The following is a 13,470-nucleotide window of genomic DNA, read 5'->3' on the forward strand; positions in this document are numbered from 1 at the left end:
TTAAAGCACACCAAGTCACTTCTGCCTTTTGCTTGTGGCATGTGGGAATGCCATTAGAGCCTGCTTTTCATCACTTCATATTAATGAGGTAAAAAATATTTTAAAGTAACATATTGAAGCAAAATAAAATAATAAAAAAAAACAAAAGAATAAAAGGCTAGGAATAAGCCCAAACGAGAAAATAAGGGAACTGAGTAATAGGGAAACCGATATCTGAATGAATCCACTAGTGCTGCTGTCCTATTGAAGCCAGTCAGAAATGAAGGTAAAATTATGTATCACACCTGATAATTTTCTTTCCATTAATCATAGCTGATCAATCCATAGACTGGTGGGTTGTGTCCATCTACCAGCAGGTGGAGATAGAGAGCAATCCTTTTGCCTCCCTATATGTGGTCATGTGCTGCCGGAAACTCCTCAGTATGTCGATATCCAAGCTCCATCCGCAGGACTCAGCACTTAGAGAATTACACCCACAAAGGGACATTCTGCCCAGCTCACCACCGCCGAAACGGGGGAGGGGAATTAACCCAGCTCATCCCCACACAAGTGGGGGAGGGGAATCCGTCCAGCTTATCCCCGCGGAGCGGGGGAAGGACACCACACCCGCCGATGCGGGGGGATCTGGCTTATCCTGCAACCGCAACCGCGGGAGGAGCTGACTGACCCTAACACCGCCGAAGCGGGAGGGGTACAAAGCTGCCCTACTGCCGCACGAAGCGGGAGGGAGCGCCGGCAGAATTTAAGTCTCAATCCAGCCCCGTAAAACGGAGGGGAGAGGAATGCAGCAGCTCACTGTAACACAAATTCGTCTCAACTCTTCAAGAATCCATTGAAAAACTTGAACACGAAGTCCTCCTGAACAGGAACTGAAGACTAAACTTGAACCGAAGCAGTACTCACCCAGGGCGGGACATAGAAATCCCTGACCGCAACACTGAAGCTCCAAACCGGGCCTCCGCCCGAGCAGCCACAGTCAAGCGGTAATGCCTGGAGAAGGTATGGGCCGATGCCCAAGTTGCCGCATTGCAAATCTCTTCCAAGGACATGGACCCGGCCTCTGCCATCGAGGCCGCCTGAGCTCTAGTGGAGTGAGCCTTCAGCTGGATAGGCGGCACCTTCCCCGCGGCCACATAAGCCGCTGCAATGGCTTCCTTGACCCATCTTGCCACTGTAGGCTTAGCAGCCTGCAGACCCTTACGAGGACCTGCAAACAGGACAAACAGATGATCCGACTTCCGGAAATCATTGGTCACTTCCAAGTATCTGATGATGACTCATCTCACATCCAGCTATTTGAGAGCAGAGTATTCCTCTGGGTAGTCCTCCCTACGAAAGGAAGGGAGACAGAGCTGCTGATTCACATGGAAGCGAGAAACAACCTTGGGCAGGAAGGAAGGCACTGTGCGAATAGACACTCCTGCCTCAGTGAACTGCAGAAAGGGCTCTCGACATGAGAGTGCCTGGAGCTCGGAAACTCTTCTGGCTGAAGTGATAGCCACCAAAAAGACTGCTTTCAACGTCAGGTCTTTCAGAGATGCCCTTGACAAGGGTTCAAAAGGCGGCTTCTGCAAGGCTCTTAGCACCAGGTTGAGATTCCACGCAGGCACCACTGAGTGCAGAGGAGGGCGCAGGTGATTAACTCCCTTGAGAAAGCGCACCACATCTGGCTGCGAAGCCAGGGAAGCACCCTTCAGGCGGCCCCTGAAGCAAGCCAGAGCCGCTACCTGAACTTTAAGGGAACTGAGCGACAGGCCTTTCTCCAGACCTTCTTGCAGGAACGCCAACACTGAAGAAATTGGAGCAGTGAAGGGAGAAAGTGAGCCTGCTTCACACCATGCTGCAAAGGTACGCCAAACCCTGGCGTAAGCAGTAGAAGTAGAGCGCTTCCTCGCTCTTAGCATAGTGGCGATGACCTTGTCTGAGAAGCCCTTCTTTCTCAGACGCTGCCGCTCAATAGCCAGGCCGTAAGACCAAAGGGGGAGGGATCCTCCATCACCACGGGACCCTGATGCAACAGGCCCTGCTCCACTGGCAGCCGCAGAGGGTCGTCCACTGAGAGCCTGATCAAGTCCGCATACCAGGGACGTCTGGGCCAGTCCGGACCCACCAGGATTATCCGGCCCGGATGCTTTGCCACCCGGTCTAGCACCCTGCCCAACATGGGCCAGGGCGGGAACACATAGAGAAGCTCCTGTGTCGGCCACTGTTGGAGAAGAGCATCTACTCCCAGGGATCGAGGGTCCCGTCCTCTGCTGAAAAAGCGCGGCACTTGGCAATTGGCCGATAACGCCATCAGATCTAGGCTCGGCTGGCCCCAGCGCTTCGTGATGTCCAAGAACGCCTGAGCAGATAGCTGCCACTCTCCGGGATCCAAGGTATGGCGACTGAGAAAGTCCGCCTTGACATTCATGACTCCGGCAATGTGGGCCGCTGACAGCTGTTCCAGGTTCGCTTCCGCCCACTGGCATAGATTCATGGCCTCCTTGGCTAGAGGGGCGCTCTTGGTACCTCCCTGGCGGTTGACATAGGCCACAGCCGTGGCATTGTCCGACAGGACCCGTACTGGCTTCAACGCCAGTACCGGGAGGAACTCCAAAAGCGCCAACCGAATGGCTCTGAGTTCCAGGAGGTTGATAGACCACTTTGCCTCTGCAGGAGACCAGAGCCCCTGCGCTGTCCTTCCCAAGCAGTGGGCTCCCCAGCCCGTCAAAGAGGCGTCCGTCGTGACGACAATCCACTCCGGGGTCACAAGACGCATCCCTGCAGACCACTTGTCTGTCTGCAGCCACCAGCTCAGCGCCTTGCGCACTGCTGGGTCCAAGGGAAGGCGCACAGCATAATCCTCCGACACCGGAGTCCAGCGCTGCAGCAGAGAGTGTTGTAGTGGTCTCATATGAGCCCTGGCCCAGGACACTACTTCCATCGTGGCCATCATAGATCCCAACAGCTGCACATAGTCCCAAGCCCGGAGCGGAGAGGCTACTAGGAACTGGTCCACCTGAGCCTGAAGTTTGACAATCCGATTGTCCGGCAGGAACACTCTGCCCACTTGGGTGTCGAATCGAACTCCCAGATACTCCAGGGACTGAGTCGGGCGCAGCTGGCTTTTCTCCCAGTTGATGATCCACCCCAGGGAGCTCAAAAGAGCAATCACCCGGTCCACAGCTTTGCCGCACTCTGCATAAGAGGGGGCTCGGATCAACCAGTCGTCCAGATAAGGATGGACTTGTACTCCTTCCTTTCTCAGAAAGGCCGCGATGACCACCATTACTTTGGAGAAGGTCCACGGAGCAGTAGCCAACCCGAACGGGAGGGCTCTGAACTGGAAGTGTCGGCCCAGGACTGCAAAACGCAGAAAGCGTTGATGAGGAGGCCAGATGGGAATATGCAAGTAGGCTTCCTTGATGTCCAAGGATGCCAGGAACTCCCCTGCCTTCACTGCCGCTATAACAGAGCGGAGAGTCTCCATGCGAAAGTGCCGAACTTTCAAGGCCCGATTGACCCCTTTGAGGTCGAGGATAGGCCGTACAGAACCTCCTTTCTTTGGTACCACAAAGTAAATGGAGTAACGTCCCTTGCCAAGCTGATTTTCTGGCACCGGAACGAACGCACCCAGGCGGATCAGATTGTCCAAGTTCTGCTGCACTGCCACAGCTTTGACCGGAGACTTGCAGGGAGAGAGTACAAACCCGTCTCTTAAGGGTCGGCAGAACTCTAGCTTGTAGCCGTCTCTGATGACTTCCAGCACCCAAGCGTCTGAAGTTACCCTGGTCCACTCGCCCAGAAACGAGGACAGGCGTCCTCCAATTTGCACTGGGCCATGGACCAGGACCCCGTCATTGGGTACGAGACCCTGGGGGAGGACCGGAGGGCGCACCTCCGGGACGGCGGTCTCTGCGAAAGGAATGCTGCTTGGGGGAGAAGTTCCTCTTGAAGGAAGAGGGGGCAGAGGAACCCGACTTGCCCGGGCGGTACCGACGGGCTTCCTGAAACCGTCCTCTGGAGATACCGGGGCGAGCACTGGCCCGAGCCCTGACCTCTGGTAACCTCTTGCCCTTAGACGTGCCGAGATCGGTCACGATTTTGTCCCGCTCAACCCCAAAGAGCAGCTTGCCTTTAAAAGGCAACTTAGCCAGGCGGGACTTAGAGGCGTGGTCAGCAGGCCAATGTTTCAGCCAAAGCCACCGCCGCGCAGAGACTGTCTGAGCCATACCTTTAGCCGAGGCTCTCAAGACATCATACAGTAAGTCTGCCAAATAAGCCAAGCCCGATTCCAGGGCCGGCCAATCAGCCCTCAAGGAAGGATCCGAGGGGGAAGCCCGCTGCACAATCGTCAGGCATGCCCTGGCCACATAGGAGCCGCAAACTGAGGCCTGCAAACTTAAGGCAGCCGCCTCGAAGGACGACCTTAAGGCCACCTCCAATCTTCTGTCTTGGGCGTCCTTTAGGGCCATGCCACCTTCCACCGGCAACGCCGTTTTCTTAGTCACCGCAGTGATTAAAGAATCCACGGTAGGCCAAAGAAAGGCCTCACATTCACTTTCAGGCAAAGGATAGAGGCGGGACATAGCCCTAGCCACTTTGAGGCTCGCTTCCGGGACATCCCATTGAGCCGAAATTAAGGTGTGCATGGCATCATGCACGTGGAAGGTTCTAGGCGGGCGCTTCGTCCCCAGCATAATGGCGGAGCCAACAGGGGCTGAGGGAGAGACGTCCTCTGGAGAGGAAATCTTCAAAATGCTCATGGCCTGCACTAACAGGTTGGGCAAATCCTCTGAGCGAAAGATCCGCGCTGCAGAGGGGTCATCCGCTCCATCCGAGCGGGAATCCGTCTCCTCCAAGGAATCCCCAAAGGACCGTTGGGAGAACTCAGATACGCTGCCCTCATCTACATCAGAGGAAACAGAGTCCTCTAAGGCCTGGGAATCCACCCGAGGGCGTTTACTTCCGGGGGCCTCAACCCCTTTATCGGACAAGGAAGAAGGGGCAGCGTTTTGCATAATGAAGGCCTGATGCAGCAGCAAAATAAACTCGGGGGAGAAACCCCCCAGACTGTGCACTTCAGCAGCCTGGGCCACAGCCCTAGACGCACCCTCAACCGGCGCTCGCAAGAGCGGGGGAGAAACATGCTGCGCATCCAAGATGGCGTCCGGCGCGACACTCCGCGAAGGAGCCGCGCGGGAAGAACGGCGCTTAACTTTAGCCGCTTTTTTGCCGTCGCCCAAATCAAGGGCGGCCATGGCATGAACGTCTCCCAGCTCAAGGGCGGCCCAAGAAGAAGCCGTCCGAGCAGAGTGGCCGGCCAAGATGGCGGAGGCGAGCAGCGGGGGATGGGCGTTTATGGCGGGAAAAACCGCCGCACCGGAGGAAGACCCGGGACACTGACCGGCCTCCGAACTGACACCCAACAAGGGCGAATCAGACTTTAAGACCCCCGCATCCCCGCTAGGAGCGCACACGCGGTCCGGGGAGCGATTCTTCGCGCCCTCGCCCTCCGACGCCATAGGCCACGTGGAGATCAATCGGGGAACCCCCTGCCCGCTATAAAAAAGGTAAAAATTACCTGTTTCTCGCTCCGAGCTGTAACGACCTGGTGTCCCAGTGAGTAGCTGCAATAAACGTTTAAATAAACGTCGAAATAAACGCCTTTAAGGACGTCCAAAATTTTTTTTTTTTTTTTAACGGAGCCAACGGGAGGGGGAGAAAAGGAGGGACCTGGCGCCACCAGGTTTGCACTTGCTCAAGAAGAGCCCTCAACCCCAGGCACTCAACAAAACCTAAAACTTAGGCTTGGAGGCCTAGCCAGAGCTGCTGCTGTGTGTGACCACCACCTGCTGAGATAGAGAACATACTGAGGAGTTTCCGGCAGCACATGACCACATATAGGGAGGCAAAAGGATTGCTCTCTATCTCCACCTGCTGGTAGATGGACACAACCCACCAGTCTATGGATTGATCAGCATGATGATATGGAAACATTAATTGCAGGCACTTTGCTCTTGTAAAGAGAAGACGAATATGACTTTTCTACAAGCAGGAAAACCCCCAGCTGCAAAAAGAACACACATACAACCTCATTTTAGAGGAAGAGAATATGGTGGCTATGATTGTTGGAACAGGGAGGTCCCATTAACAGAGAAAGAAAGGAATTTACCTTTGCTGATAAGTAATGCTTGTAGTAGTACAACTGGAACAGCAGAAAGAGGGAGCTTGCCAGGGTAAGAATGGCCAAAACCACATTCTGGTTCATTCGAAGCATGAGTCTCAGACTGGGATTTGCTGCTTGAGCACTCCACAGGTCAGCTTCTCATCTTAGTGTGCACCAGCTGAAAAACAGAACAAACCAAACGCAGTTTTATCTGTCCTTTAAAACTGATTCTCTCTAGAATGAGCTCTATTCACAGATTCAAAAGTGTGCCCAGAGATTACTTACCAAAGCAGAAATTCATTTATTTACTGCACTCCTGTTCTCCCTCCACTCACCTTTTAACCCCTTGTCATCTTCCTGCTCTTCCCCATTCTGCAGCCCTCTCACTCTCCCCCACCCTTTGTGCACTCTGCCGCTTCTTCCTCCACTGGGTCTCAACCACAGAAGTCAATGCAAATCATCCTGCTAACTATGAAAATTCACTGTCAGCAAATAGATTTCCTAAAGCCTGTTTATATGATAGAAAGATGGAGAAGAGAGAAGAAAAAGTGAAGTTACTTACCTGTAGCAGGTGTAATCCATGGAGACTAGTTTGGACACTGCCAAGTGCACTGTCACTTTAAATCTTTGAGGCAGCGACCCCACCACTTACGTTTTCCCACCGGACACTTGAGTGTGGGACCAGCAGTACAGTACTAAAGCTAAGAAGACAACTCCAAGGGGAGGCGGGAGAGATGTGAGAATATATGCCTGCTGTCCTAAAAGAACACCTGCTACAGGTAAGTAACTTAGCTTTCTCCAAGGACAAGCAGGCATAATATTCTCATAGGTGGAACTCACTACCAGGCTCATAATATAAATCAGTTTCTGCAATTAGAGATTGTGAGCCTGGTGGGGAAAAAAGGGTCGAGGGCAGAGTTGACTTAAGTAGTAAAAAGATTCTGTAGGGCTGCTTGTCCATATTGGCTATCCCACTTGAAATTCTGCTCCAGACTAGAGAACAGTGAAGGTATGGATAAAAGACCACATATAACTGCGAAAATGGGCTACTGAAGCCGCCATGGCTCTTACATTGTGAGCGGTGACCCAGCCATGAAGAGTCAGCCCAGCCTGAGCATACATGTAAGTGATATGGTCAGCCAGGAAAGTTGAGAGATTGTACGTCTGGTAATGGCTATCCCTAATCTGTTAGGGTCAAAGGACACAAAAAGGTTGGGAGGACCTCCTATAAGGTTTAACTCTAGACAGTATACTAGTGCACACCTGCAGTCCAATGTATGCAGTGCTGCTTCTCCAGGATTACAGTGTAGCTTAGGGAAGAAGACAGATGGTACAATGGACTGATTAAGATGGAACTCCAAAAGCTTCAGGAAATAATTCAGGGTGGGTTGTGGTAGAAACTGGTGTAGGGTGGGTCTATCACAAGGGCTTGAAGCTCGCTGACTCTTCTAGTAGAAGGGAAAATTAGGTTCTTGCCTTGGTAATTTTCTTTCCTTTAGTCATAGCAGATGAATCCATTATGAGTGGGTTGTGTCCATCAACCAGCAGGGGGAGATAGAGCACTGAAAAACCATAGTGTCTCATGGCCAGCTAGCTCCATCTGCCTCTTCAGTATTTGAAGCTTCCAAAGCAGTGTTACACCGCAAAGAATAATAACATGAACTTTCCTCAAAGCGGATGAACGCCCCAGAACAGGAGCAACAATTCAAAGGAGGGATGAATTCAACCTCCTGTAACAGAACAGAAATCCTGAAGACCGTTTTCCAACTTCTCCCAATGAGGGAACATATCTACAGGAAAAACTGAACATAAAATAAGCATCAATCACATAATGAACCTCTGAGGGAGGGCTCATGGATTCATCTGCTATGACTAAAGGAAAGAAAATTACCAAGGTAAGAACCTAATTTTCCCTTCCTTGTCATCAAGCAGATGAATCCATTACGAGTGGGATGTATCAAAGCAATCCCTAGATAGGGTGGGAACAAGCCACACCACGCGCCAGCACTTGTGCTCCAAAATGCACTTCTCTCCTGGCAGCCACATCCAGCTTGTAATGTCGGGCAAAAGAGAGTTAAAAGCCCATGTCGCTGTACTGCATATCTCTTGAAGAGAGAGTGCTCCAGTTTCAGCCCAGGAAGAGGAAATCGCTCTTGTGGAATGTGCCTTAAAGGCTTCAGGCAGAGGCCAGCCAGACAGCAAATATGCTGAAAAAATAGCTTCTTTGAGCCAACGGGCTATAGTGGCCTTAGACGCTGGAGACCCTCTGCGCGGACCTGACAATAGAACAAAACGATGGTCAGAGGTCCTGAAGGCATTTGACACGTGCAGATATTGCAACAGAGCCCTTCACACATCCAGAAGGTGCAACTGCCAAAATGATTCTGGAAAATCCTCTTTAGAAAAGGAAGGCAGGAAAATAGGCTGGTTTAGGTGAAACGCTGAAACCACCTTAGGCATGAAGGAAGGCACCGTAAGTACCATAACTCCGGACTCTGAGAACTGCAGAAATGGGTCTCGACAGGACAGCGCCTGGAGCTCAGACACCTGTCTCGCCGATGTACTGGCCACCAAAAAGACTGTCTTTAAGGTCACATCCTTCTCTGAAGCTCGCCTAAGCGGCTCGAAGGGCCTTTAAAACTAACCCCAGGTTCCACGCCGGACAGGGAGCCCGCACGGGAGGACGGAGCCGAAGCACCCCTCTAAGAAACCGTGCCAGAGAGAGGCCACATGCTAAGGCTGCCACTTGAACACGCAGGGAATTATAGGCCAAGCCTTTTTGTAAACCATCCTGCAAAAAGTCAAGTATCGGCGAGACAGAAGCCCTCATGGGTGTGATCGCTTTAGAAGCACACCAAGCCTCAAATTGGCGCCAAATCCTGGCATAAGCCATGGAAGTGGAACGCTTGCGGGCCTGTAGGAGAGTGGAAATGACTTTACTGGAACAGCCCTTGTCTCTCAATTGCGCCTTCTCAATAGCCATGCCGTAAGACCAAAGCGGCAGGCGTCCTCCATGGTTACCGGTCCCTATGACAACAGATTCGGTACCAGAGGTAACGGCCAGGGAGCCTCCACCAGCATCCGCCAGAGGTCCGCACACCACGGCCTCCTGGGCCAATCCGAGGCAATGAGAACCACCTCTCCTTGGTGTAGCCGAATCTGCAGGAGTACTCGCCCTATCAAGGGCCACGGAGGGAACACTTACAGGAGGCCCTGAGGCCAGGGTTGAGCCAAGGCATCCAACCCCGCCAAGCGAGGATCACTCCGTCTGCTGTAAAAGCACGGGACTTTGGCATTTGTGCTTGAGGCCATAAGATCCGCTAAGGGTGTCCCCCATCTGGCACAGATCTGCAGGAATACGTCGTCTGCAAGTTCCCACTCCGCTGGGTCGATTTGATTCCTGCTTAGATAATCGGCTTGCACGCTGCTCTGACCTGCAATGTGAGCTGCTGACAGAAACTGCAGATGTAGCTCGGCCCAGCGGCATATTTGAGCGGCCTCTGCTTGACACTGAGTGCTGCCTTGTTGATTTATATAGGCCACTGCTGTTGTGTTGTCCGACAGAACTCTGACAGCCAATCCTTCCAGGGTCAATTGAAAGGCCAGAAGCGCCTGAAATATCGCTTTCAACTCCAAGCGATTGATGGACCACACTGAATCCTCGCCGCAGCATGCTGTCTGAGAGCCACCACTCCATACTGAGTCAGGCCGCAGCGAGCCACGTGAGTTTGCATTGATAATCCTGAGATATTGGAGACCATCGTTGAAGCAGGGAACACTGCAGAGGTCTCAGGTGTGCTCTCGCCCATGGCACCACTTCTAAGGTGGCTGTCATCGACCCCAACAGCTGGACAATGTCCCAAGCTCGCGGGCGAGGCGTCCTCAGGAGCAGACGGACCTGGTTCTGAAGCTTGCACCGCCTTTGCTCGGGTAGGTATACATACCCCGAGGCTGTGTCGAACCGGATCCCCAAATATTCTAGATACTGAGAAGGGGTCAGGTGACTTTTGGCTATATTGACGACCCAGCCCAGAGAATGCAGTACTGAGACCACGCTGGCTGTAACATGATGACTCTCTTCTGCAGAGTCCGCTCTGATGAGCCAGTCGTCTAGGTACGGGTGAACCCGGATACCCTCTTGCCTGAGAAAGGCAGCTACTACCACCATTACCTTTGAAAAGGTTCGAGGAGCTGTGGCGAGGCCAAAAGGCAAGGCCCAAAACTGGAAATGTTTTCCCATCACCGCAAAACGCAGAAACCTCTGGTGCGGGGGCCAAATTGGTATGTGCAAGTAAGCTTCTTTCAGGTCCAGAGACGTGAGAAACCCTCCTGGCTGTACCGCTGCAATGACAGAGTGCAGGGTTTCCATGTGAAAATGCTGCACTCTCAGAGACTTGTTGACTTCTTTTAAGTCTAGGATTGGCCGAAAAGACCCTCCTTTTCGCAGCACCACAAAGTAAATGGAGTTACGGCCAGAGCCGAGCTCGGCGGGAGGCACCGGGCACACCGTACCTAGGTGAATCAAGCCTTGTAAGGTCTCCTCTACCGCCGCCCGTTTGGTGGCAGAACCGCATCGGGACTCCACAAACACGTCTCTTAACGGGGCATTGAATTCTATTCTGTAGCCATCTCTGATCAGGTCCAAAACCCACTGATCTGAGGAAATCTTGGCCCACTCCTCGTGAAAGAGGGAAAGTCGTCCTCCTGTAACAGGGAGCGAGGAGAGGGCCGGTGCACCATCATTGAGAGGGTCGCCCCTGAATTCCAGGCCTTGAGCCAGCTGCTGCGGAACGCTTGTCCGAGCGAAAGGAGTTCCTCTGCTGAAAACGGGCACGAGAAGTGAACCCAGCAGAACGCCCCGGGCGGTACCTTCGAGCTTCTCTGAAGCGAGGTCTGTAAGAGGAGGGAACCGCCTGACCCTTGGAGGAAGGCCGCGGCCTGTCCTCGGGTAAGCACTAGGGTTTAGCATCCCCCAGGCCTTTAACAATGATCTCCAACTCCTCACCAAATAGGAGAAGGCCTCGAAAAGGCAACTTCACCAACCTTTGCTTAGAGGCCATGTCATCTGCCCAATGCCGTAGCCACAACAGGCGTCAGCCAAGAAAGACAAGGCCGACTCCATCCGCGGTGCCACCTCCGCAAGGGGCTCCGCTCCATCTCAGGGCTGTTCCACTGCCTGTTGTAACCAAGCAAGGCAGGCTCGGGCAGCGTAACAGCTGCATGCAGACGCCCATAAGGATAGGCCTGAAATCTCAAAGGACCGCTTTATAGCTGATTCAAGGCGTCGGTCCTGCATGTCCTTCAGGGCAACTCCTCCTTCAACCGGGAGGGTAGTTCTCTTTGTCACAGCAATGACTAGGGCATCCACTTTAGGCACAGCTAGGTGCGCCAAATTCTCCTCACTTAGAGGGTATAATTGCCCCATAGCCCTGGCAACTTTCAAAGGCCCCTCGGGGTCAGCCCATTGAGCTGAAATAAGCTCTTGGATGGAGTCATGCAAAGGAAAGGCTCGAGCAGGCTTGTCATCCTCGGATTAGCAGAGGAGAGCTCAGCACTCGCAGGATCTTCGATAGAGAGTCTGCAGTGCATTAAAAATCAGCGCTGGCAGCTCATCGCAGTGGAAAATCCTCACCGCGGAAGGATCATCTGGATCCAGTGGCAATCCTGCATCTTCCTCTGGCTCTCCAGACCCCTCAGACTCCTCACATCCCGACCACTGGGGGGGGGGCTGCGCCACTCTCTGAAGGGGAATCCACCTTTCTGCGCTTGTCCTGCGGCCATCTGTCAGGAGAAAACGCGCCTGACGGTAATTCAAGGCCGGGCTCTACTGGAGGGGGACACAGGCAGCCGGGCCGATTAAGATCCCTGCGGGAGAGCTCGTTTTAACATAAATGCTTAAAACGAGCTCTCCCACAGGGGTCTTAATCGGCCTTTATGCAGCAGTAAAACAAATTCAGGGGAGAATGGCTCACCCTGGCCTCCCAGTTCCAGTCCGGGGGAAATGGCTCTCATATTAGCCTCCATTTGAGGCTCCCCTCCAGGCTCCCACCCCTCCGCCTCTGCGGGGGTCGTGCCATTCTGTTCCAAAATGGCGCCCGCTGCCAGCTCCACAGAGCGGGAAGAAACCTCGCTCGCCATGCTCAGGCCGGATCTGATGTCAGAGGAGTACGATTTACAGAGCCCTGCTGCTGATCTGCGCTTGCCACAACGGGAACACCGGTTTACAACCTCCGCAGCCATCGCCGAAAATGGCGGGAAATTCAAAATGGCGGATTTCGCGCCAAAATCGCCCCGAACGCGGGCCCACCCCGGAGGAGCTTCCAAATGCTCTTACCTCTCCGGATCGAGTCAACAGAGCTCCGATCCGCTGCACAAACTGAAGGAAAGCCTCTTTTCTTGGATCGCAGCGCTACATAGCGAAGCGACTTTTTTTTTTTTTTTTTTTTTACACTGTGAGGAAAGTTGGAGGCAACAGCGCAAGAGGCAACTTTTTCCACTACGGAGGAGGAGTCTTGCCCCATCCTTGGCCACCTTTAAATCTAGACTGAAAGCCCACCTCTTTAACATTGCTTTTGACTCGTAACCACTCGCCTCCACCTACCCTCCTCTCTTCCTTCCCGTTCACATTAATTGATTTGATTTGCTTACTTTATTTATTTTTTGTCTATTAGATTGTAAGCTCTTTGAGCAGGGACTGTCTTTCTTCTATGTTTGTGCAGCGCTGCGTATGCCTTGTAGCGCTATAGAAATGCTAAATAGTAGTAGTAGTAGTAATCAGTAGCGTGGGAAAGGCAGTGAAAGGGCGAACCTATGTGCCTGCATCCACAGCGTGGGCAAAGACAGGGACAGGGCTTGCCTATGTATCTACATCCACATCGGGGGCTGGGTAAGGCAGGGAAAGGGCGTACCTATGTGCCTTTAAAGTGGGCACCATCAGCCACAACACCCCTGCTACAACTGGCAACAGCACAGGAGCCACCCCAGGCAGATTTCTGAAGGAGCTTGAACAAGCTGCGTCCACCCTGCTGGGGAGATAGAGAATACAGAAGAGGCAGATGGAGCTAGCTGGCCATGAGGCACTATGGTTTTTCAGTGCTCTCTATCTCCCCCTGCTGGTTGATGGACACAACCCACTTGTAATGGATTCATCTGCTTGATGACAAGAAAGTAAGAGCTATTAAGAACACTTGGCTCCTCGAGTCTTCATGAAGGGTCTGATAGCAGTAGCTGCAACTCTTCACATGTGGGGCATATACATCTTCCCCTACCTGGACAACCGATTAATCAAGGCAACCTCCCGAAAATTGGCCATATGGCTC

The 13,470-nt window shown here is 52.9% G+C and overlaps 1 protein-coding gene across 1 annotated transcript in view; it reads right to left on the minus strand.

Annotated features, from left to right (window-relative positions):
* Positions 1 to 13,470, minus strand: part of FKTN (fukutin) — a 317,697-nt gene that overhangs the window by 215,181 nt on the left and 89,046 nt on the right. The window contains exon 3 of the mRNA XM_030194323.1: positions 6,158 to 6,329. Within this exon, the coding sequence (XP_030050183.1) occupies positions 6,158 to 6,262 (105 nt within the window). The 5' untranslated portion in view covers positions 6,263 to 6,329. The remainder of the gene's footprint in view (positions 1 to 6,157; positions 6,330 to 13,470) is intronic.

Source organism: Microcaecilia unicolor, chromosome 2, assembly GCF_901765095.1.
Source record: "Microcaecilia unicolor chromosome 2, aMicUni1.1, whole genome shotgun sequence".
NCBI classification, from domain to species: domain Eukaryota; kingdom Metazoa; phylum Chordata; class Amphibia; order Gymnophiona; family Siphonopidae; genus Microcaecilia; species Microcaecilia unicolor.